Raw genomic sequence first — 26,262 nt, 5'->3', positions numbered from 1 at the left:
AGTAAAAACAGTTTATGTGTTTGTGTGGCTTGCAGTGTATTAAAAGTGTTTCTGTGTTCTCCCAGAAAAGGAGGAGTGTGGTGCTGCCCCGTGATGTAACACGCACGCGGCGGCATGACGTTGCACGCTGCCGCGTGCTGCATAAATAAACGGTGCGTTCCCGGCCGCGTCAGAGTGACCGGGAAGCCGGAACTGCCAAGACTTGTGTGTGTGTGTCTGTGCAGTGCGGGGGCTTAAGGGACCGCATGGGGGCCCCGACCGACCCCCAAGAGTCTCCATGCAGAATGTTGAGTGGTCAGAAAACTGTCTTTACACCCCTTCCACCAGTGCCATCTGTCCTTGAGCGTCAGTTAATGCATCTTTAAACAATGAGGTTTGCACACTCTGTTAGACTGGAGGCCCGGACACCAAGATGGCGCCCAGAGCACTGAGAGCAGGGATCCGTGTCCCAATGCGGACTGTTGGCGCTTGATTTGGCACAGTTATATAGCACACCAAGCTTAGCATTTTCCTAACAAAAAGGGCAGGCTTTTAGCTCAGAAAAGAACCTAAAACATGTTGTGAGGGCAACTGAAGAAGCTGTGCATTCCAAAGGGAGGCACCCATTACCGAAACTCTTCTGTCGCTCCCAGATTTAAAACTAGAAAGTGACATAGCTAGGAAGTGCTTGCAAACAGCAGCAATAGACAAGTGCGCCACAGCTGAATTATGCACACCCCGGGCTGGACATACCAAATGCAAACTATGAAGCGTTCAGATTGTGAAGAGCAGATCTAGAGCAAGGATTCATGGTGCCTGCTCTGGCTGCAGTGCACTTTGTAGCCCCTGTGGCGCTGGCCCTTTAAGGGCACGCACGCGACGGGGTGACGTTCACTCCGTCGCGTGCGCTGTATAAATAAACGGGGCGTTCCCGGCGGCTGCAGAGCCACCGGGGAGCCCACACGAGCAACATCACCTCTCTGTGTCAGTGTGTGTATGCGACTGGGGGGCTCACGGAAATGCAGTCTGAGTAACTGCTAACAGTGGCGACGAACGATCGGACCCATCCCCGGGACAGGCGGTGATATTTGCATGATGCGCGGATGATCCGAAGTGAGTGCATTTTACAAAATCATGCCGCGGAGAGGGGTATGAGACACGCGGTCGGCAGCCATCTTGTTGAATAGGCCCTGGGAGGTCACTGCTTCGAAATGAAGCGCCAGTGAGCCATCCAAGCCTAATATTTGGACGATCCAGTGGCGGATAGCCACTAGAAGCAGCATATGTCATTTTCATAGTGAGTTATTGACATTTTCACTGTTTTTCACCGAGTACTTGGGTGAAGCGCCAAGGAGGGCCTGCTGGTTGCACACCTTGGGGCCCACCCTGCTCAATTTTTGGATCCTCCACATCTGCCTGGTCACCTGATCTACCCATCGTGGAACTGCCGTTGCCTGGCTGCATCTGAGGAACATTGGTATCTGTGGGCTGTTTGTGGCTGCATTTCAGGATCATTCTCTGCAGAAGAACACTGGTGTGTGTGGTGGGGAGTTGCGGCCCCATTCTTTGGACATCCCTGGGGTGCCTGTGCGCTTACCACCATGAGCCAAGCTGCGGCGGCTGCAGCTGCCCCTCAACAACCGGCTGCTCCTGCACCACAGCCACCACCCATCCTGCCGCCAAGACCTTTGCTGAAGCCACCTGGGGCCCTACAACCAATGCCTCAGTTTGATGTCTCAGGCACGCCATCAAGTCTGGGACCGAGGTGGAAGATGTGGATGGACAGACTCGAGATGTACTTCAGGGCCACTATGGAGACTAGTGATGACAGTAAATCGGCCACCCTCCTGTACTCTGCAGGCCCTGCGGTACATTGGATATTCTTGTCCATGCAACCTGCGGATGGGTCGTTTGCGGCGAAGGAGGCGCTCCACAACCATTTTCTGCTCATGGCAAATGCAGATTATGAACATTTCCTCATGGGGGCGGCGCGTCAAAATGATGATGAGACCCTTGATGTCTTCTATGGGAGGTTGCGCAGACTGGCGGTGCTGTGTGCGTGGAATGACCCAGACCCCATGATTCGCAACCAACTCATACAAGGGTGTGTGTCTGGCAAACTGAGGCGCCAAATCCTGCGAGAGCCTGGCATCACCCTTCCCCGCATCCTGGAACTTGGCGGATGCCATGAGGTGTCTGATCTGTGAGCAACCAGAATGGAGGCCGGAGTGCGCCCCAGCAAGCCGGATGACATCTGCGCGGTCAGCAGGGGCCGTGGGCTTAGACGGCCCGCAAGTGGCCAAGGACCTAGAGTGCCAACAGGGAATAACTCCTGCATGAAATGCGGATACGATCTTCCGCACTAAACAGAGTGCCCGGCCGTGGGTGTGAAGTGTGGCCGGTGTGGGGGTGCGGACCATTATGTCAGGATATGTAGGACTACAGCTCCGAAGGTGGTTCCCAGAGGGCCTGTCCGGGCTGGTTTCTTCCGCCCCCAGAGGTCGTCGAATGTCGCCCAGGTGGACCAGGGCGAGGACGGTGCCCCTCAGGAGGGTGACGAGGAGGAGGAGGATGAAGAAAACGTGTTTTTTGTGCCCAGCATTGGCGTCCTGAGAATCCACTCCAAGAGACAGCCCAGGTGAAACGTGCTGGTCAACGGGGACTCAATACCAATGTTAGTAGACACTGGGGCTTCCGTGCATGTGATGGCCAGACAACACTATGACTCGATGCAGACCCCTCCGGCTCTGGCGACACCGAAGGCACGTATCTTCACTTTTGGGGGCGATCAGCCAATCCCACTGGACGGCGTGTTTGTGGCAGGAGTCCAGTACGGCAACACATCACTCCGAGCCAGGTTCTACGTCACACTGGTAAGCAACAACACATTGCTGTGCGGCGGCCGAGGCCCTTGGAATTGTGACATTTGCATAGTCGGGTATACCTGGACGACATACAGGTATTGCTGGGCAAGCATGCTTCGCTGTTTGAAGGAATTGGACAGATGGTAGGTGAACCCGTAAGGCTACACATAGATGAGTCTATCCAGCCAGTGGCGCTCAAGCATCGGCGGGTGCCATTCCACCTTAGAGAGCTGGTGGACCAGGAGTTGGACAACCTTGTCGGTTTGGGCATCATTGAAAAGGTGGAGGGCCCCACCTTGTGGGTGTCCCCCATTGTGATCGCCCGCAAGCCCAAACAACCAGATGCGGTGAGAATATGCGTGGACATGCGCCTCCCCAACAAGGCCATAATGACCCCCACCATTGATGACATCATAACGAAGCTGCAAGGGGCAAGGTTTTTCTCTAAGCTGGATCTAAGAGCAGGGTATCATCAGGTGGTCCTGCACCCGAGTCCCGCTATATAACAACATTCACCACTCATCGGGGGTTGTACAGATATAAAAGGCTGAGCTTTGGGGTCTCATTGGCTGCGGAGGTGTTCCAGAACATCATCCGAGGGGCGTTGGCAGACCTGGATGGAGTCCTTAACATCAGCGACGACGTCCTGGTGTACGCCAAGTCTGAGGCGGAACATCTGGCGCGCCTCGCCAAGACATTTGGACGCCTTCGCTCACTGGGACTCACGCTGCATAGAGACAAATGCGAGTTTCTCAAAACGACCATTGAGTTTTTCGGATTTGTTTTCAAGGCGGACGGGGTGTCCCCTGACCTCCGCAAGGTGAGGGACATAAAGGAGGCCAGACCACCGGAGAATGTAGCTGATGTGAGGAGTTTTCTGGGCATGGTCACGTATTGTGGCCGTTTCATCCGGAACTTGGCATCCCGCTCGGAGCCATTGAGGGCACTAACGAAGAAGGACACCGTCTGGCAGTGGGGGCCGCTTGAACAGGCGGCCTTCGATGACATCAGAAGCGCTCTGGCTGCTGAGGACACCATGGCTTTTTTTGATCCGAGCCTACAGACTGAGATCGTCGTGGATGCCAGCCCCTGTTGGCTGGGGGCGGTCCTCACCCAAGTCGGGAGTGATCAGGGAATCCGCCTGATAGCATACGCCAGTAAGGCGCTCTCCGATACCGAGCAACGGTATTCACAAATTGAGCGAGAGGCCCTGGCGGTGCTGTGGGGCTGCAGACATTTTCGCCTGTACATCTTTGGGCGACCAGTGACTGTAGTTACAGACCACAAGCCTTTACTGCCCATCATGGCTGGGTCCTCATCGAAGCCACCAGTGAGGATAGAGCGCTGGATGCTCGCGCTACTCGAGTATGGAGTTTCGCTGATCTATCGTCCGGGAAGTAACAACACTGCTGACTACCTCTCCAGACATCCGAGAGGGGGCTCCAAGGCGTCCACGTTGGCAGAGGAAGCAGATGAACATGTTCGGCTTGTCATTGAAACGGCAACGCCGAACTCGATGCAGGTGGAGGAGTTGGAGCAGGCGTCTAAAAATGATGAGTGTTTTGAAATACTGAAGACAGCCATGGGGCACAGTGCCTGGAAGACTATGTTGGAAGCCTTGGGCTGAAGAACAAATGAGGCCAAAACAGCGCTGGAGCAACTCTGGCGGGTCCGCGAAGAATTGCCATTCTCTGAGTCTGGGCTCCTGCTGAGAGGAGACAGGATTGCGGTCACCCAGGCCAAGGTTCAGCAAATCATCGACCTGGCGCACCAGGGTCATCAAGGCGCCCCCAAAACAAAGGCTCGTCTCCGCCAAAAGGTGTGGTTCCCGGAGCTGGAAAGGAGGGTGGAGGAGTTTGTGTCGTCTTGTGTGTGGTGCCAGGCTGCTTCACCGGCCAAGCGCAAACCATCCATCGAAACGATGCCCCGAGGGACCAGGCCATAGGAAATCGTTCATGCTGACTGTGGGTTCACAACCAGGGGCACTCACTTCCTCGTAGTGGTGGACGAGTGGTCTCGGTACCCCGAGGTCGAGTTTGTGGAGTCGGTGGCATTCGACAAGGTGGTGATAGCACTGGAGAAGATTTTTGCCACCCACGGTCTACCCACTGTCCTGTGCTCCGACAATGGGGCACCCTTCCAAGGAGAGAGCTTCGCAGACCTCATGAAGGACTACGGCATCCATCATAGAAAGATCACTCCACTCTGGCCTCGGGCCAACGGGGAGGCAGAGCGCATGATGCGCACACTAAACAAAGTGTTTAGGATCGCTCAAGGGAAGGGCGAGTGCCTACAAAGGGCGCTGTATGTGTTCTTGCGAGGATACCGGATGACACCCCACTCCTCTACAGGTGTAGCACCAGCAGAGGCACTGTTCCAGCGTTGCCCGAGAGACATACCTGAAGTGGGGGAGCGAGAGCCGGCTGTCATTGACAATGATCAGGTGGAAGAGGAGAGAAGGGCAAGGACTGAAATGGAAAATAACAGAAGAGGTCTGAGACCCCCAAAGATTGCCCCTGGAGACGAAGTGCTGGTGCGGAATCGTCACCCACAGGGCAAATTGTCTCTCACGTATGAACCGTATGAACCGGCCCCTTTGGACGTGGTGGCGGTCAAGGGGTCCATGGTGACCGCATCCGATGAAACAACATCAGTGACTAGGAATGCACTGTATAAATAAACCGGGCGTTCCCGGCGGCCGCAGAGCCACCGGGGAGCCCACATGAGCAACATCACGTCTCCGTGTCAGTGTGTGTATGCGACTGGGGGGCTCACGGAAATGCAGTCCGAGTAACTGCTAACAGCCCCGCTTCCCCTACAGTGGGGTTTGCGTGGATATTGTTAGGGCTGACATGGTGCCTCTACGTCCCCCTATGCGGGTGGTGCCTTAGGCCACGGCTTCACATTGCCTTATTGTAACACCTGCCCGGGCGCATATCAGCCGCTCCCTCTTTATCGTGTGTTTCTGGCAAACGAGTGATTAAGCCAGCGTGCACATTCATGTAAGACCTATGAAGCCAGCGTGCGCATTCATGTACGACCTAAACAACCTCGTGCCCACAACCACGCGCACACGACCCAGGATGCACTCCATCAAGCTCATGTCTCCTCTACTTCAGAAACGGTCTCTTCTCCATTTACACAGGACACCTGGCCAGAAACTAAACTGACAAAGGTCTCTGTAGCCAGCACGATAGCTCAGCAAGTTAAGCATTTGTCATTCAACAACCTCAGGCACAGCTTCACAGGGCCTACTCAGCCTTTCCTCTTTTTGAGGTTGGCAGTTGAGTATCACCAAGTTGGGTAAAAATAACGCCTGTTATTGAAATACTTAGGAATTGAAGGAATCCGGCATTAAGCAACACATGAAAGCCAGCTGCTATTATTCTTATTATCCTACTAAACATCCCCATTCTCTTCTTCCTCTTCCTCATCCTCCTTCCCCTTCAATGCTTTTTCCACTTTTCCTCTTTCTTCTTCTTCTCTTCCTCCTTCTGGTCCTCACCCCACCATCAAATAGCCGGGACGCCAGACTCCCTGCCCAACCTACTGATGACCGAATTGTCTGTAATTCCATCCACATGTGCGCTAGAAGCACCAGTCGGGTATTAACCTTTTCTGTACCTCCAGGGGTTAGTGCTGTGTTAAAATAGTAATGGCAGCTAAGTTATCTAGACCCTGACAAATTGCTAATTTGTGACTTTTTTTAATAGTGTGAAGAGTAGAGAAGAGGTGGGCACTACTATCAGTTCTGCTATGCAACTTTCCTGTATATCAATTGTTTCATACGTGTTTCCTTTCTAAACTGATGCTTATATGTGGAGCTACCAGGTTGAAAATAGCCCAATGACACAAGGGCTATGTGCAAACGAATCAAACCAGAAAACAGGGTGGAATCCACCCCGTAGGACCCAGTGCTCACTCCTTGCTCCTATAAGAAGCTAAATGTGTTCCTTTTTGGTTCAATCCAAAGAATATATTGCTTATGCTTTCACTCCGAGTTTTTTCTTCATTCGTTTACTCAATAAGGTAGAATTCCAACATTAAAGGTAAAAGGTAAAATAAGATTCCAAAAACTTCTCGGAATGTTTTATAAGTGAATTGTGTTTTAATCACACAATATTTCAGGCGAAAAGAAATTCCAATTCCTTAAAGTATAAGCAGCTGCCAATGCATTTCGGTGCCTAGCACCATCTTCAGGGCTAAGTTTTTCAAAAACAACATCAATTCACTTCAATCAATACATGAATTCACATTCAAAGTCATGTCAAAAATACATACTGCCATTAGCAATGTAAATGCATAGTGATGGACGTGTTAATTCATAGTAATGCAGGTAGGTGAAAAGAAAGCACAATGCATCCATTAGTTTCCTTTGCCATGTAACCTTTAACTACAATAAAGCATTACGAGTGTTCTAAATGCTTGCAAATATAATTACCGTAGCTTATTACGAACTCTGTTTTTCTTTACCTAACGTGTATGCTGGGAAAACCACCCTGTAATGGCAAACAATTAAGAGAATTGGTGAAACTATGTTACTGGATCACTGTCCGTACTGATTCAGCACAATGTCCGTGCTGCTTACCTTGATTCCACGTCTGTCACTCTGCCTCGTACGGGTTGCGAATGCGCACGCACGCGAGGACTTTTCGTTTTTATGGTTACCATGGTGATCACGGCGACGTCCATGGACCAGGATTGGTCGTTCCGGACGCGCCTCCAGTCCCGCTTCCCCATTGAAATGGGTAGGCGGGACTTCCGATCGCCATGGTTCCGACACGTACACTCGCACAGTTTGGATTTTATTTTATTTATTCAAATTTGTTGAGCGCACATCAGCCCAGAAGCATCGTGGCGCTTGTTACAGACATCTTAGTTGCAAAGGAAACCGTAGTTACAAGCAGTACATAAATTACAGAGGAAATATATACAATAGCAAGGCAGTATATTTACATGGCTTCCTGAGAGTTTGCTAATTATTTTGCAAGGAACAAGGTTTTCAGTTTCCTGCGAAAGATGGGAAGTGAGTTTTCCGTTCGGATGTCTAAAGGGAGAGCGTTCCATGTCTGTGCTGCAATGTAGGGAAAACCTAGACCTCCGGCTTTGGCTTTTTTGATGCGTGGGGTGCAGAGTAGGTTGGCGTATTGCGTCCTAGTGGGACGTGTGGAGGAAGGTTTGAGGATGGTATCTGAAAGATAGGACGGGGCGGAGAAGGAGAGCCATTTGTGAGTGAGGGTGAGGATTTTGAGGGTGATCCGTTCTTTGACTGGGAGCCATTGGGCTGAGAGCCTGGCCTGGGTGATATGCTCTCTTCTTGGGATACTAAGAGCGGCCCGGAGAGCGTTGTTCTGTGTGATTTGTAGTCTATTTATGTTTTTGGCTGATGTGCCTGCTAGGAGAGCATTGCAGTAGTCCAATTTGGCTCCAATGGTTGCCCTCGCTATGGAGAGGCAGTTAGGTTTAGAGAGGTAAGGCTTGATGGCGTTTATAAGTTTGGTGGTGTGTGCGGATGCGGAAGTGATTGCGCTGACTTGTCTAGTCATTGATAGCGAAGAGTCAAGGTATACTCCCAGTGTCTTGACGGCTGTGGACACGGGGATGATGGAGTTGTCAATGGAGAAGTTAGAGTACAGTTTGTCCAGTTTGTCTAAGGTGTTCTGTTGACCTAGTATCAAGATTTCAGTCTTGTCACCATTGAGGCAGAGGCCATTAATTGCCATCCATGCCTTGATGATGGAGTAGATAGTGTGGAGTGCCTTTGCGTCTTCGTTGTATGAGCCTGAGAGGGGTAGAAGTACTTGTGTGTCGTCCGCGTAGTTCGTGTAGGTGATGCCGTATGAGTCAAGTTTGTCAAAGAGTGGCTTGGTGAACAAGTTATAGAGTGTAGGTGCAGTGCAGGAACCTTGTGGGACCCCGCAGTGGATTGTCGTGGGAGTGGCGTTGGCGATGCCCGAGAAGACTTTCATGGCCCTACCTTCGAGGAAGGAAGTGATCCAGGTGCTGCTTCTTTGGAGAAGTTAGCTGAGTGCGTGAGGTGGGAAGTGAGAATCTTGTGATAAACCAGATCAAACGCGGCTGAGAGATCTAGAAGAAGCAGAAGAGCCGGCTTGCCTTTGTCCATGATTAGGGTGATCTGGCTCTTCAGATCTACCAGGGCTGTTTCTGTGCCATGTTCTTTCCGGAAGCCCGATTGCCTCGTCCCGAGGATGGAGTGGGTTTCCAGAAAGTGTTGGATTTGGCAGTGTGCGGCTTTGTCCAGTAGTTTCAGCAAGAATGGCATGGTGGTTATTGGTCTATAGTTGTTGGGTTGTGAAGGGTCAAGAGTCGGTTTTTTTAGGAGAGGCCGGACCCAAGCCTCTTTGAGGTTGGCTTGGATGATGCCTGTTTTAAAGGACGCATTGATGAATGCCGTGAGGAGCGGCGCAAGGCAGTCTGCGCAGTCTTTGACTAGTTTAGGTGGGCAAATGTCGCCTTTGCATGGGGAGGGTTTGAGGTTTATTAGAAGGTTGATAACTTCTGTTTCCGTGACATCTCTGAAGGAGAAGTCAGGTATGGTGGGCTTGGAGGAAGTGGGTGGGGTGTTGGTCGGTTTGGTTCCTGTCTGGTGAGGAAGTGCTTTGCAGTGGTCTTTGATTTTCTTTTGGAGAAGGTCAATTTTGTGAAGCATGGCAGCTTGAATGCTGGTACACCACCCTTCATCTTTGATTATTTCATCTGGAGTATTAGGGGGGAGATGAGCTCATTAAAGATTGCGAAAATCTCTTTGGATTGTGACTTGGCATTGGCGATACGAGTGTTGAAGGCGTTGGCTTTGGCATTGGAGATAGCTCTCTTGTATTGGTGGGAGATTAAATTGAATATGTTTTTGGTATTGGTGCAGGGGTCAGATTGCCAGTTTTTTAGTGCTGCCCTTTTGTGGGATCGCATTGAGTGTAGTTCTTCAGTAAACCAGGAGTTGGAGTGTAAGGATTTCTTCTCTTTTTTCCATTCAAGTGGCGCTATTACATTGATAGCTTTGGTGAGGACATCTTTGTAGATGTCTGCTAGGATATTGGGGTCGCTAGCGAATGGGGGGGCTAACACTGGGGTATTGAGGTATGGGCGTAGGTTCTCCTCTGTGAGTTTTTAGAGCTTCTGACTTGTGCAGCGCTGGCAGGGGTCGGAGTCTTAAGGTTTTTGGTGATAGGAATAGAGAACTCTATGCAGTTGTGGTCACTCCAGGGCAGTGAGGAGTTGGGGGTGATAGAGGAGAGGCAGTTATGGTCTGCTATCCAGTCAAGTATGCGGCCTTTGATGTGAGTAGGACTTTCTACTTTTTGGATGAAGCCCAGGTCATTGAGTTCCTTGGTGAGAGTGGCTGCAGATTTGTCCTTGGGATCATTAAATCCGAGGTTGAGGTCCCCTAGTAGAATGGTTTTGGTGGAGCTTTTGATATTGTTGCTAAGGATGTGTAAGATGTTGTCCTGTGAGTCTGGGGAGTTGCCTGGGGGGCGGTATAGTAGGTGAATGTTGATGGTGCTGTTGGGTGACAATGTGAGTTTGGCCGATAAGAGGTCAGAGTTGTTGGTCGAGGGGTGACTGACAGGTCGGAGCTGTAGGTTCTCTTTGTAGATGAGGGCTACTCCGCCTCCTATTCGATCTGGCCTATCTTGTCTGAGTATGGAGAAGCCCGGTGGTAGTGCAAGTGTGACGGCAGGGCCTGATGCTTCATGTAACCATGTTTCGGTGATGGCTAACAGGTCAATGTTATTACTGGTTATAATGTCATGAATATCAGAGGCATGAGCTGGGAGTGATCGGACATTGAGGAGGGCACATTTGATGTGAGGTGTGTGATGTTTGCTTGTGGAGGTGTGAGTGATGGTCGTGTCTGGTATGTTCTGTGAGGTGGTATTGCAGGGTGTGGCTAGGTTAGTGGGTGGTGGACTGTGGGTGTGTGGGTATTCCGTGCGGGGGCAGCGTGTGGAGGTGGTGCGGGAACTCAGTCTATAGTTTCTGAATTCAGTGGGAAGGGCTAGTGTGCTAAGTTCTGGGGTCTGCGTGCGCGCTCTAAGTCTTTCTAGTCTGTGCAGAGTTACTACACAGGGTGTACGATCTGTCATGGTAGGTATGATATCCTTAATAGCGAGATGCTTGTGGCAGAAGAGTGGGCTGGGTGGTGTGTGTGTGTGAGGGGATGGATGGGAGGGTAGAGTTTGAGAGTAGTGAGTGTGGAGAGGAGGGTGAGCAGCGTGGTGGCGGCAGTGGTGAGCTTGCAGGACGCTATGGGCATGATTGTGTACTTGGTGGTGCTGTAAGTGGGGGGACTCAACACACAACTTCAAAGGTGGTCTGTAGGCGACCATAGGGCACAACACAACTTCAAAGGTGGTCTGTAGGCGACCATAGGGCACAACACAACTTCAAAGGTGGTCTGTAGGCGACCATAGGGCACAACACAACTTCAAAGGTGGTCTGTAGGCGACCATAGGGCACTACACAACTTCAAAGGTGGTCTGTAGGCGACCATAGGGCACAACACAACTTCAAAGGTGGTCTGTAGGCGACCTGATCCTGTGTGGTCAAAAAAGACCCTATCATTATTAGTGCAGAATACCATATGTTCTTAAAGTGAAACGGCAGTACACACGCGTTTGTGTAGGCTATGTGTGGATGTTAAACCGTATTGTTATTTGTAAAGAATCTCATTCCATCTATAAGTAGCGATTTCCACTTGATCGTAGCTATGGTGTATCTCCTCTTCATGCGTATGTACTGATTAATAGCAAGAATGTTAATCAAAATTATGGGTGATATTTCATCTCCTAAACAGTTAGATACATTAAACAAAATGTGTCTTTATACGTCTCAGGCCAGGAATAATATTATCATGCCAGTCATGTTGGGACAATCATCCACGTTCTCAGTAAAAGAATATTACAGTATTGTATATCCCTGTTCATTTTTATAGTGTTCCATCTCGCAGATACATCATGCCCGTTCTGTTTTTCCCCTCAAAACTCACTGCTATCTGTTTCCCATTTGATATGCAAGCAATGCTGTACACTGTTTCACCGTACATTTAGGAGAAGCAGCATTTCCACTTCAGTGCACCAGTACTTCTCTGGAAGACCAGTTATTTCTTTTTTCTCCTTTAAAATCAGACAGAGCTGCGTTTTCTCCAGAGCATAAAACTGGCCAGTGGGTTAGCAGGGAGATCATGTCTGCAGGGCTTTAAGAATCTGTCTCGCTCTAATAAGATGCCCTGCCTTGATGCCCTGGATAGACAATCCAGGATAAGTGAGCATTTGCACTTAGATATGTGGCTGGTGCTTGCACTTGTTGGGGTGGGTTGGTTTCTGGGGATGGGATGTTCTATGATATACAGGGCGCCTAATGTGTTTATTTTTTATTTGTTTATTTATTTTGGATTTGTATAGCGCACTGCAGCCCACAGGCATTGCAGCGCTGTGTGGAACTTAAGAAGGCTTGATTAAGGGTTACAAAGAAGACGCCCAGTAAGAAAGACTTATTACAGTGCAGAATCAGTGCTTATATATTTGCAAAGATCCATATACAATGGTTACATGGAAGCAGAGATGCATATACATGATTGTAATCAGACAAAGAGGCTTGTTTTGATGGCCTTGCAAAAGGCGGAGTGAGATTCAATTAGTCTGATGTGAGTAGGTAAGGAGTTCCAAAGTGTGGGGGCCACCGTAGGGAAGCTGGAGCCGCCTGCGTGAGCTTTTCGTGTTCTGGGAAAGGATAACATGTTGGGGTAGGGGGTTCTGGATCGTCTAAGGATGGTGGGTTTATATGACTGTTGTATGTCTGCTCACAGACATCTGCTCTGTCTTGATTTGTTTTGCTCTATTTTGGTTTGGATGTTAAAGTTTCAATAACAAGATTACATTGAAGGGGCGTGGCTACGAGGGCCATGTAGGAGGACATGTTCTGGAGGAGCTCCTGTGATCCTGCATCGATCCTGACAAATAGTGCATTAATGGATGCCTATGATCGTTGAAAATCCACATGCTGGCTTAGGAACGAGGCGGCCGTGCCCGCTGAACTTTTGGAGCTTATGAGAGGAGCCGCGACGGAGTTATTTATGTCACGAGATTGTGAGAGCCGGAAAGGAGGAGGAGGCAAAATGGCCAACTAAGGGTCAGCACAAAGGAATCAACTGGCCGCGGGATGGCGAGGCGGCTGTAGCGGACTGGAAGCAAAACTGCACAGCGCAACGAACAGGGCTCCCTGTGACAAGATGTGAGCCCAGATGAACCTGAATGCTCGAAGCGCGGTGGATGGTGATGTGTGGGGAGCCCGGCACATGAGAAGGAGTTTCTCAGCATACAGCAGCAGGGGCTTGCGGGCCACTGGGACAGCTGCGAATCACAGCGGTAGCACCCGTTCGCACGAGCTGGATGGTGGCAGGGGCTGCCAGGAAGCGAGACTATAACTTAGAACTGGTGAATAGCCGGGAGGATACAATGTTTCCAATGGGCGCGTGTCCCAAGGAAACAAAACTAGGCAACGGGGCCCATTATCAGGAGGCCACGGAGCAGAAGCTGCGATCCGGACTGCGGATGCAAAGGAGAACTGCGGTGAAGGCAGTGGAGCAACATGACCGCCAGCTGTGACCAGAGCGTTCTGGACAGTCACGCGAGGTGTTGTACTCCATGGAAGTGCATGCTGCAACAAAAGGCAGAGGCACGATAAAGAACGCTGGTCGCTTGATTATATTAGAGACAAAAGATACGTGGGCCACCCAGATGAAGGAAGGGCCGCAACCCCGGAGCTGACAAGAGGTGCATCGGTTCCACAGTTAGCTGACGCGGAGTTTCGGTGGCGGCCGCCAGGCGAGAAGTGAAGTGCCCGGGCTGCACCACAATTAAAAAAAAATAAATAAAATAAAAGCAGTGGGACATTGCAAATAAAATGCATGGTGTGGAATCTTGATAGCATACTGCACTGTATCATAATACCTCCTGGTACAACCACGGTACATCCAATGGCGCAATGCTTTGGCCAGATGCATAATCATCACTAACATCCTGGCACTGCCCCAACAGCAGTGAAGAAGGGAGAGAGCAGACTGGCGGGCCACTGTAGGCTGCCCAAGACAGGTTGAGGGGGAGGCTGGATGAGCCGTTGTGGTGCTGGTGTCCCCGTGCCTTGGTGGCTCTGGCGACGCTGGGGCTAGGGGAGCGTCCTCCCACCCGGAAGTGGAGCGAAGAGTGCTGGCCGGCCTGCAAGCCCAGTGCATGGTGGACTCAGGATGCAAATGGAGGCTGCAAGGCCCATGGGTATGGCCTGACAACTGAAACTGGCAACCTTCAATTGTAGTAGTCACCCGCCGGTGTTCTGGACACAAATCATAGGGCATCCCAGGGGATGCACAGTGGAGTTGAAGAAGGGATTCACATGGTTAAGTGGGAGAGCACAGTCCATTGCAGCGAACAATGGCTAGGCTTGGAACACCTCTGAGGCGGCCCCCTTGAGCGCGAGTGACTACAACGGGTTGCCCCCGTTGGAACTGCAGACCATAAGTGGTGGGGCTGACCTACGACCTATAGCCGTAGCGCCATGTCCAACAAACCTCCAAGACTGAAGGGGAAGCAGCCTACGCTGGCCGAATACGCCAGGAACCTGCCCGGCTCGGAAAGTGACAAGAACAAGGACAGGCCCCCCGCTGGTAGCATGGCCGTCACGGGCACGAACCAGGAGGTCCTAGATGCGATTGCAGACCTGAAGGTGGCTTGGGAGGCCAAACTTGAACTGGCTGTGACTGAACTGAAAACAGCATTGGACCGCAAGGTCGGAGAGGTGCAGGAAGAGGTGAATCTTCTCCAGCAGGATGTCAGGTCACTGGCGGAGCGCACTGAGAACCTCGAGAAAGAGGTGAGCCCGAACACAGCAGACTGTGCTTCACACAAGTCGGAACTACACGCCCTGGTGCAGCGGGTGGGCAATTTGGAGAATAGGGCGGAGGAAGCGGAAGGACGCGCCCGGAGGAATAACATCCGCATTGTGGGCTTGCCGGAGGGAGCAGAGGGCCACAACCCCACAGAGTTTATCGAATCCATGTTGTTGCAGGAGATACCTGGAGGAGCTCTGTCTCAGGGGTTCGCGGTGGAAAGGGCACATAGGGCTCTAACGAGGAAGCTGCCGCCAGGTAATCCACCTAGGCCAGTGATCGCCAAGATCCTTAACTACCGGGATCGAGAAAGGATACTGGAACACTTCCGTGTAGTGATTTGGGGAGGGTTTTTAACTGTGTACTAAACCCCAGGGTGGATAGATCGGATGGCAAGTTTGATAGATCCGCCCCAGCGGCAAAAGCACTGCAGACACTGCTAGACGACTTTGGTCTGGCAGATGTATGGAGAATGAAACACCCCCGAGAAAGGCAATATTCACACAACTCCGCCCCGCAGCAGATACATACGAGGCTGGACTATGTTTTTGCCACGGCGGATGTAATTACAGATATTACTCAGGCAGAATATAAAGCGAGGGTCCTTTCGGACCACTCGCCCCTGGTTCTCGGGTGGCAATATTGCCCTCCGAGAGTGAGAATTCTGACATGGCACCTCCAGGCAGAGGCGCTTAAGGATCCTGTGTTCAGGGAGGATATAAGGGAGGAGATTATAAATTACTTTGAGGTGAATACAGGTAGCGTTGACTCGGCGAGCACACTATGGGAAGCCTTCAAGGTAGTGATGCAAGGGGTAGCCATAGCTAAATCAAAAGGCCTGCAAGGTGGGATTGTGGCTGACCTACAAGAAACAGAAAGGGAACTAGAAAGGGCATTAAATAAAGGGGGTGAAGACCCAGAGCTGATACTCAAACTGCAACAGAAATGTGCGGAACAATGGGAAAGACTGTGCAATCTCAACTATAAAAAATATAGAGAGAGAGACAGCATGCGGGAGGGGATAAAACAGGAAGGCTTTTGGCATGGTTATACAAGAGTGAAACTCCCAGACCCACGACCAGAACGATAATTAGAGAAGATGGTAGTGTAGCAGACACCCAAGAGGGAGTTAACCAGGAGTTTGCAGATTATTATAAATTGCTATATGGGGATGAGGAAGGAAGTAGTCATGGGGAAATAATGGAAACACTAGAAGACATAGGACTGCCTAAGATAAGTGTTGAGGAAAGAGAAGAGCTGGATGCACCGATTACTTTGGAAGAGTTAGAAGAAGTGGTGAGGCAGCTGCCTACGAGTAAGATTCCAGGGGCGGACGAGTTCCCTAGCGAATTCTCCAAAGTTTATAGGGAGGAAGTGCTCCCCCCAATGTTAGAAATGTTAAATGAGGCGTTTGAGGTGGGACGGTTGCCGGAGCACTCAAGGAAGCGATCATAATACCGCTTCCCAAACCCAACAAGCCGGGACATAGCTGTGGCTCTTACAGACCGTTGTCAATGTTGAACCAAGACAGCAAGATATTGACGGCTGTCTTGGCAAACAGACTGAGGAGAGTTATTGACAAACGTATACACCCCGATCAGACGGGCTATGTCCCGAACAGAAATATAACACATAACCATAGAAGACTACATCGGGTTGTCGAATGGGGAAGTAAGCATGAAGGCGAAATGGCGATCGTGTCCCTAGACGCGGTTAAGGCTTTTGATTCGGTGAGGTGGCCATGGCTGCTGGCAGCCCTGGCGGGTTACGGAATGGGGCCTGGATACGTAAGGTGGGCGAAGATGCTATATAGTGAATCGCTGGCTAGAGTTAGAACAGGATCAGTGATATCCGAAAGATGGCAACTCAGTAGAGGCACCAGACAGGGGTGCCCATGGTCCCCAATGCTTTATATACTGGCCCTAGAGCCCCTAGCCATATACCTTAGACAGCAATACGACACTATAGGTATCGAGGTGGGAGGGGAACGACACTTGATATCCTTATATGCGGATGACTTGTTGTTGTACTTGAGGTACCCGGAGAAAAATCTCCATTATATCCTGGAGGTGATGAGGAGATATGCGCAGCTGTCTGGGATAGCAGTGAACCCACAAATATCTAGTATTTTCCCGTTAGGCAGTTATAAAGGAACTCCTGGGGGGCAGCGGCCGGTGTTACAAATACCATGGGCGGTGAGCACCTTTCGGTACCTTGGGATAGAGGTGTACCATACGGTTGAGGAAGAACATAGGCACAATACTGAGGTAGCCATTGTGAGAATCGAGAAGTGTATGAAATTCTGGGTGAAGTTGCCTCTAGCAATGATGGGACGAGGGGCAATGCTGAAGATGGTGGTCCTACCTAGGCTCCTGCATTATTTTGGGAACATTCCATACTTGATACCCAAGAAGTTTTTCACTAAACTGAACAGCATGTGTAGGGATTTCCTGTGGCATGGTACCCGGAATAGGGTGGCGCTGTGGAAGCTGCAGAACTTTTACGAAAAAGGGGGGATAAAACTGCCTAATTATGAGCTTTATTATGCAGCGAGCCAGCTGCAATATGTTGCTAAATGGCTCTCAGACAAAGTGACCCCCGAATCTAGGCTGTTTGGACATGATTGTGCCCCATTTTATTTAAAAGAAATGATCTGGCTGCCCAAGACAGAAATGGGAGAGCGCCCTGAGATGATGAGGCTTGGGTGGAAGATGTGGCATCGGGCATTCCGGATGATGGAGAACCCATTCCCACGCTCCCCGCAGATACCGCTAACTACACTAGCAGGGGGAGATAAGCAATTAATGATAATAACAAGGACCCATTGGGAATCGGTAGGGTTGGTAACGATGGGAGATATATGGCAAGAGGGGACTATTATGGATTTCGAAGTGCTAGGGGAGGAGACGGGGTTACATATAGGCCAGTATATCACATATCACAGAATGGTGCAGAGAATTAGGAAAACATGGCCTGAAACAGTACTGGAAGAAGAACCAGATGCTATCATAGATGTAATATATGATATAACGGAAGGGGGACATGAGATTTCTAGACTGTATGAGATGATGATGTCTAAGGTCGAGAAAGAATTAACACAATTGAGACTAGACTGGGAAGCAGAAGTAGGGGCCTCGATAGAGGATGGGATGTGGGAGCGTGCCCTTGGATACCACAAGAAGGTGTCAAGGAACGCCAGACTGAAACAGATATAACTGTATATTACACATAGGGCATATATGACACCACAGAAAATATCTAGGTTTGATAACGCTGGACGACAGGCATGTCCCAAATGTGATGAGGAAAATGCTGACATGGTACACATGTTTTGGTCATGCCCAGTAATTGAGCGTTTCTGGGGTGAAGTAGCACAGAAACGAGCGGAAAGAGGGATCACTATCATCATAGATACGGCCTGGGCCTGCTTGCTAGGGGGGTTCCCTAGAGCACAGAAACGTAAGGATGTTAGTAAACTGAAGGATCTAGCATATGTGCTCGCAAAAAGGAGGATAGCCATGGGATGGAAGACATGTCACAGGCCACGGGTGGAGGTGTGGTGGAAAGAGTTGCAGAAATGGGAAGAGGCAGAAACCATGGTATGGCCAGAGGCAAGCAATGTAGGAGGAGAGGAGTAGGCGGGAACCCTGATGGCATGGAAATCATTAATAGCGGAATTGTTTGGAACAACACAAGATCTGACTGAATCCACGGAAAGTGAGACCCCACCACGTGAGGCAGACACAGAGTGTTTGGAATAAACAGGCTCGTAAAGGGGGGCTGGAACATGGGGAGCAGTGACCGGAATTAAACGATGAACAATTGAACTGTGGATATATGCACTGCGTGTTTGGTTTGTATTGTTGTTGGTTTGAATAAATTAATAAAAATGTAAAAAATAAAAATAAAATAAAAATTACTTTGAAGGGAAAAAAAAGTCTCCCTGCCTAAGGAGCAGAGTGTGGTGTGTTTATTGCTGCACCACACAGATCATCATTTAGGTACTAAAGAGTCCACCTGCTCGGAAAAGGCATAACACAGTGCATAGTTGACACTGCAAACAGACGCTTCTAACCTGTCTGCTGTCTTTCCTACTCAGGTGATGCAAGTGGTGCGCGAACAAATCACCAGGACGCTGTCCTCCAAACCGACCACCCTAGAGCTCTTCAGAACTAAAGTGTATGCACTGAACTACAGCGAAATCCTGAAGCTGAGGCAGACGGAGCGAATGCACCAGGAGGAGACCCTGGCAAAGCCCATTCTGTAAGTACCAGTGAAAGGCCCATAGCTGATCCAGGTGCGGCCATTAGGGGCTGTGAAAGATTGGGGCACCAAAGGTTTGTGAGGAGTTAGTTGTGGCCTGCAGGGGCATTGGGCTGTGATAGGGGCTTGGGGATGTGCAGGTGTTCAGGGCCTGGGCTGCCAGAGAATAGAGAGGTATGGAGCTGTGAGAGGAGGATGATGATGGTGGCTGGAGGCTCTGAGAGAAAGGGGGAGCTGGAGCTGTGAGAGGAAACAAGGTACAATAGTCTGTGGAAGATAGATTGGGCCTATTGGGTGTCTAGTAAGAGGGACATGGAGCTTTGGCCGGGTATCATTAAGCATTCACATTTAGTCTTCTGAAACCTACTTCTCAATATTTTGGGGACAACATGTTGCTACTGGTACTTGCATTAATGTCTAGTATTTATATTGCACTTCATGCTATATTCCTCCTGAGTTTAAGAAGAGACATGCACTCCACGGCAGAGGCTTAGCAACACCACACCAGTGTATAACATTAGTGAGCGGGCAGATGAAACATGTGATGGTAAACAAACGATGTGGGCATCTTGACCATCTTTGGCCAAATGCTATTCTAGATACATGAACAACACCTTTAGAGTATGGGTTTTTGTAAAAGAACAGTTGAACGGCAACATATCTTGCGCAAATGTAGAGCATTCACTGTCACATGTCCAACATTCGTCCCATGGCAGTTTAAATGATACACTTCAGTGTCTAGCAAGTGTGGACACAGCCATTGCACCAGGGGCCCAACCTGCAAGGGCAGCATTCAGGGGTCGCTGCCCAATATCCAGTGCTCCACTGGCAGTTCACGTCTCACCAACGTCCTTTTTACTCCACCCTTTTCCTGCTCAACCTACTGTTCAGTATCTTCTCAAAGAAGTGTCAATGAACAGTCTCTCTTCCCATCTTTGTTGCCATGGTTGCAATGAAGGACTACACAAAAACACAAAGGTTGAGGGGCACTTCTGTATTGTGCCGGAGGTGGCTGCCCAATTACTCCAAAGGCCTGCCATAACCATTCCCTGCTTCAGCATTCTTCCATGCCCTGGTCCATCACACAACCCCACGCACATACTCCCCCATACACCACTCATGCACACATTCCCCAAGATTCAACACTGGGGCTGTGGGAGGATAGTGGGAAACTGATGCAAGAGCAAGAGCTTATATAAGGCTCAGTGCTTTATGTGAAGAAAGATTGGACTTGACGCTGTGGGAGGGCCCTGGGGCTGTTAGAAGATGCAGCGGGAGAAGGTAAATCGGCACCAGGATATGTAAAATGATAACGGGGTCTGGAGCTGTGAGAGAATAAACGGAAGCAGGTGCTGTGAGATGGTAGTGGGGCCTGGAATCTGTGAGAAGGGAGCCTGAGATGTTATGGAAGTTTATGGATCTGCTGAAAGGTTGGGAGCGCCTGTGAGAAACCTGAAGGTGTCTCCATGGCTAGTTGCCAGGGATCTGTCAACAAGGTGGCCAGGACACAGCCATCGCTAATGGATCCAGTTCCTGGGGGTGGACCAGTGAGGGAGGATTACCTGGATGGGGGGGCCTTGGGGAGTAGGAGTGGGACACTGATGGGTGAGACGTGGTATCCCCCTTCTTTCAACCACCTTTCCCCATCCTACCACGTAGGATATTCCACAACACTGCCCCTCCACACCCCTTTTTCCGACACAAACACTTTCGAAACAACACGAAAGACAACGGACTAACACCAGAGCTGTTTACTTGACATGTCTCAATACAAGGGTCAGGCAGAATCAGGCAATTGACCAGAATCACGCACACATGATGGCCCTTTTCCTTCCCCACAGGGATAAAGGTGGACCACAAGAGCACAGGATGATGAAGGCAAACCGCGCAACGTGAGAGTTAACTCAGCACAGCAGTTCAAGAGGAGAAGAAAGATGGCGCATACCAAGAAGGTGACAAGGAGAGAAGCAACCAAGACCTGTGAGACCTTGGCAAAAGGAATCATAAGACCACGAACAATATCCAGCATGTGTTGCAGCAGATGTCAACGGTACACAAGACCCTCCTCCGCTGATTACCAAACCGGGGAGAGACGCTTGTCTCCGTGGTACTAACCTTGACTCCAAAGGGAAAGAAAGCCAAGCAGTTCATCACAGCCGTTGAGTCGAGGGGAGAGTCGATAAGAAACCGAACCGTGTTGAACGAAAAGTAGCCAACGACTAATTTGAACTTTGAAAGGTTAAAGAAACTATTGATGAAACAGGCGGAAAGCAACAACAGAGGAGCGCGGCACCACGTGGATGCTCACACAGGAAACTCTGGGTGATTACTGGATGGTAGAAACTACCGTAACCAGAAGGCCTTGGGAAGAGGCGAAAAGTGGTAAAAGTGGTCAGACATGGGTCTTGTAAAATCCTCTGTACCGTCGGAAGTCTTTGGCCGACAGACTATTGCAAAGCTAAGGGAAATGAATGCCGCTTGGTGAAATGAGCGCATGAAAAGTGAACTGTTTTGGAAAGGTTGGCAAGAGTGAACCCGGCGGAGGGATGCTAACAAGAAGGGGCCAAGCCTGAAGTCCCATGAGCAGTGTGTTAACAGGAGTGAACCTGATCGAGAGATGTCCACAGTGAATTGTTTGAAAAGACATTAAGATTTGTGAATGCAAGAAGTATTGTAAGACCAGGGGAAGTGAATTGTCCCCGTTGTCATTTGGGTCCGAGCCCAGCCGAGGGAGATCCAGGGGTGAAAAGTCATCACCCAAAGTCCATTTGGAAAGGAACTCTGTCTGTTTGTTGTTGAATACATCAGGCCTTCGAAGGCAAGAGACTTTTTTATTGAAAAGAGACTTAACCATCGAAGAACCTAATAGCTGGTATGGAACTGTCGGCTCGTGCTGGGAAAGCTCGAGCAAGTTCTGTGCTGAGGAGATCCATCTTGTCCCGTGCTCAAAAACGTGGGGAAGGGATACCCCTGGCAATCACATCCTGACATATTATTTGAGAACACTTCTTTCTTTATTGAAAACCCTATCCCACACTCTTTCTGTAATTATTTGTAAGGATATGGCAATCGTTTTTTTGTAAAGGCCTTTTTACTTTGACAAGACGCCACAAGGACTGCCTTATTTTTCATTTGATGGTCAAAGCTTGTTCCCATCTTAGATTTAGGTTTAGGTTAGGCATTTTTCCACCCTGCATTTACAGGTTAATAAACGCCCTTGAACTGTGATCACTTGATTCTGTCTTTACTGTTGCCACCATTAGTTCCTTACACGCTCCACCCTGGGACCCTGAGGATACAAACAGTCGAGAACCCGTGAAAGGATAGAATGGGCTCAGGGTCGCGGGAGATTAGAGATGGACCAGGAGTCTAGAAAAAGGAAAGAGGATAGCCACTGTCTCTGAGAGGATTGAGAGCAGGATATTAGAGATTATAAAGGGGGTGGGACTGAGGGAAGGAGAAAAGGTCCAATTTGCAACTGGATAATTTTACAGAGTACTTTGAAAAAAGGTGGACATATGGACCCTTTACAGACAGAGATGATCAGGAGGATTTCAGTGGAGAAATGCAACTGGGATCTCAGAGGAGAATATAAACTGACCGAGAAACTATCAGAGTCACACAAGAAATAGGGATCTGGAAAATGCAGAGCAGATGCAAGGACACGAGGACCAACCTCATAATCGTAGCAGGCCCATAGGCACGGAGCCCTAACGTATCTCTTAGAATATTATGATGTAAGTGACATACAAGGTTGAGTGATCCTTGTGACTTTTTTTTAAGGGGGAAAGGTGGCCTGGTGGCTCCCTTTTTATTGAAGGCGTTATTGGAACGTATAGATTTTCCTGGGGTCTAAAATGCAACATGAGATTGTGAATCCGGTGAGAGAACACAGAGAATCTTGGGGTATTAAGGAATAGTGAAGTCCAGGGGTCCTTTAAAGTGGGAAGGATTTTAAAGGGTAACAAGACTCTGGGACCAGAGTTTATACAGAGGACCTACCTGAAATATGAGAGTTTAGGGTGGTCCAGGGTGAAGGAATTAGCACTTCCTAGAACTGTTAGTTTAGGCATGGGAAATTGTATTGAAATATAATTTGGAACTGCATCAATAGTTAGGTGTTGCATGTGTAGAGCACACTGCTCTCCTCGAAGGAGCTTGGGTTGGGCAGGATGGGTGTAGGGGTGTGAGCCAGCGCACACATACATCTGATCTCTTCTTTAGGGAGCTGAAAGAGAGGTTGAAACCTGAGCTTCTGGAGTTGATCAAGCAGCAGCGTCTGAACCGGCTCTGTGAAGGTACACTCTTCCGCAAGATCAGCAGCCGGCGTCGCCAAGGTATGTGAAGTCCTCATAAGTGAGCCCAGCATGAGTATGCCCTTGCATCGTAATTCACCATGTAGGGCTTGCTCAAAACCACTTCTCCTTCTAACTATAAATGCCTAATATCTATTCCCTTCATGTGATGGCAGGGGATTTATAAAGCACAAGCCTAGCTTGGAAGCAACAGAGCATTGTGCCCCGTGGATGCACCCTGCGGTCACAAGTAGGGTGTAGGGGCAGCATAGCAGCTGTGTTAGGTAAGGGGAGCAGGGGAGGGGAGAAAGGGTTGAGTGGAACCATCAGTGATGTGCATGTTCTGTAGACCTGAGGTGGATGCAAATCTCAATATTGGCTTGTCAACTTATTGGTATGTCTCAGTTTCTCTTGCGATTGTGGTTATTAAACTGTTGAAATATTTTGCCTAAAGCAAAGTTGAACCAGATAAAGTATAGTGAGGCATCCAGGAAAAGTGACCGTGGGCCATTACGCACATACTCTTTGAGGGATATTCACAAATATTCTATTCTCAGTGGATGAAACAATGAATGAAATGTACTTTTGGCAAAACAAACCTATAAAGGATACTCAGTACAACACAATTAATTCAATACATCAATTTCCCCAATTATTAAAAAAGCAAACTCCTAATTAGTTCTTGTTCAGCCCCCTAAAATAAACTTGAAAAGACTTTCATAAGTCTCGATGGTTGCACATGTCTCAGTGGACCCTTTGAAGTGGTTCTCCTCTTTGCTGGAACATATGACACAAGTAGTTAAACTTGGAGCCTTTTATTCTAATGACCTGCCAGTCCTCTGTGGAGTTTCTCAGGGGTCATCACTGTCCCCTATATTATTTAACATTTATATTGGCCCTCTGATGAAAATGTCTTCAAGATTTAATCTGGAGTATCATTCCTATGCTGATGATACGCAAATTTATGTCAGATTAAAATCCATCCCGGAAGCAACAGACCCTGTTTTAGCTTGTGCGAATGCCATAAAAAATTGGATGACGGAAAGCAAGCTTCAGCTTAATCCTAACAAAACAGAGGTAATAGTGTTTGGCCCAAACAATCTTCGTAAGGAGTATCATACCACCTATTCCTGTCCTGCCGTCTTTCATGCAAATACGTCCCTCTCCAGTAAAGTAAAAAATCTTGGTTGCCTTTGGCAGACATCCTTGGACTATAATGCACAGGTTTCAGAGACGGTGAAAGCTTTTTTATATCAACGTAGGCTATTGAAACCTATTCTACTGTTCATCCCAGAAATGACCGGGCGGTGGTTGTGGGGACCATGGTTAGTTCTAGGCTCGACTACTATGGCACCCTTTTTTTGGGTCCCCCACAAAGCCAATTACATTGTCTGCAGGTAGCCCAGAACGCTGCCGTCAGATTGATCTACAAACTCCCAAAACGTGCTCCCATCTCCATACATCGGAGGAAACTGCACTGGCTGTCTGTCAGAAAAAGGATTGAGTTTAGAACATTGTGTTTGATTTACAAATGTATCCAAGGAACGTCACCCAGATACTTGATATCTAAAATTCAGCTTTATCAGCCCTCCCGAGCGTTGCGTTCATTTGGCCAAAATCTGTTGGTCGTTCCCCCCCCTCACCACGCTACGCAGGGGGTTTTGTTGTTTCTCTATCAAAGGCCCTCGCCTCTGGAACTTACTCCCAGCTGAGTTGCGGAATGCCCCTTCCATTGTTGCTTTCCGCTCAAAGCTGAAAACATTCCTGTTCGTTTGATTGAGGAATTCTATGATTATACTTAAACTGAGCAAGCATTATAACAACTGCACCTAGATGCAGGATTCCTGCTCGGTTCCGTAAGGATTTGCGCGTAACAAATGTAAAATCAATCAATCGTAAGTATATTCTTCTTTCATACCATTCATATGAGTGAACAGTTTTAGAGTTAGATCCATATACCTGGCACAGCTGAATATAGCAAGATCATTGTATTCAGTAGCTTTCATCCCTGATGTGTACAGTTTCTTTCTCTATGTGGAATTCCATTCAATGCCCCCTATGCACAATTGAACTCCACATATCCTATGCCAATTCATAACAATGCACTGAGGTCTTTCAATCTTAATCCGAGCTGCCTATGTTTCTTCAGGCCTGTCTCAGGTTCAACAATATATACTGTCCACTTGATATGGCCTTAGAGGTTGGACATGTTTCTCAAACCGTTCATAGCATGCAACAGACACTTTGCAAAGAGCATGTTGCCTTCAACTTTTATGGAAAGTTCTCTACTCTTCAGTTAACGCCTATTTTTAATGTTATACCACAATAGGTGAGATTGGCCACACTAATTAATTTGGCTGCTTCCGTGTCATTCAGTCAGACTTAAGTTCACTAATTATTCATCTGTAATAACGTATCCACAATCAATGAAAGGACAAAATCCATTTAAATGGCCACACATTGAAAGCTTCTCATGTGTTTTAGTGAACACCTCCGCCACCTCATCTCTGTTTTCTTTCCATTTGTATCACAATGTCTTTGAAATAGTCTCCAAAAAGCAAATTCACTAAATTGAACCAGCGTACTTACCTCGTTTATGCACTAAAAGTAGGCCAATAGCCCCAAAAAGAGAAATGGAGACTACGTGTGCATCTGAACCTTTATGCCACCTCCACTGCTCAGCTGATGTATTTAGATCAGTGCCATGAGTAGCACATTTCACAGTGAGGACATTTGTGCTTGATGTAAAGACTGCCTATATTACAAAAATGTTTCTTTATATTTATGGGATTTGCTATCTACAAAGTATGTTTGGATACCAGAAAAATATCAATTTTCTAAATAAAATACATATGCATTTGCTTTAAAATACACCAGTCAGGAGTGAGAACTATATTTTTGACTCCATAAAAATAATTCTACTACCAATGTCCCAAATAGAAAGTAAAGCACTCCTGCC

General features: G+C 48.7%; 1 protein-coding gene across 3 annotated transcripts in view; it reads left to right on the top strand.

Moving 5' to 3' along the window:
• The window catches only part of ELMO3 (engulfment and cell motility 3), a 593,731-nt gene that overhangs the window by 523,048 nt on the left and 44,421 nt on the right, over positions 1 to 26,262 (top strand). For all 3 annotated transcript variants that reach the window (XM_069653870.1, XM_069653880.1, XM_069653889.1), the window contains 2 exons: positions 18,845 to 19,008; positions 23,233 to 23,345. In XM_069653870.1, coding sequence (XP_069509971.1) covers positions 18,845 to 19,008; positions 23,233 to 23,345 — 277 coding nt within the window. The remainder of the gene's footprint in view (positions 1 to 18,844; positions 19,009 to 23,232; positions 23,346 to 26,262) is intronic.

This window comes from Ambystoma mexicanum, chromosome 1p, assembly GCF_040938575.1.
Source record: "Ambystoma mexicanum isolate Mex_15411 chromosome 1p, UKY_AmexF1_1, whole genome shotgun sequence".
Classification (NCBI taxonomy): domain Eukaryota; kingdom Metazoa; phylum Chordata; class Amphibia; order Caudata; family Ambystomatidae; genus Ambystoma; species Ambystoma mexicanum.
Note: the sequence above shows the minus strand (reverse complement) of the source record. Positions and strands in the feature narration are given on the sequence as shown.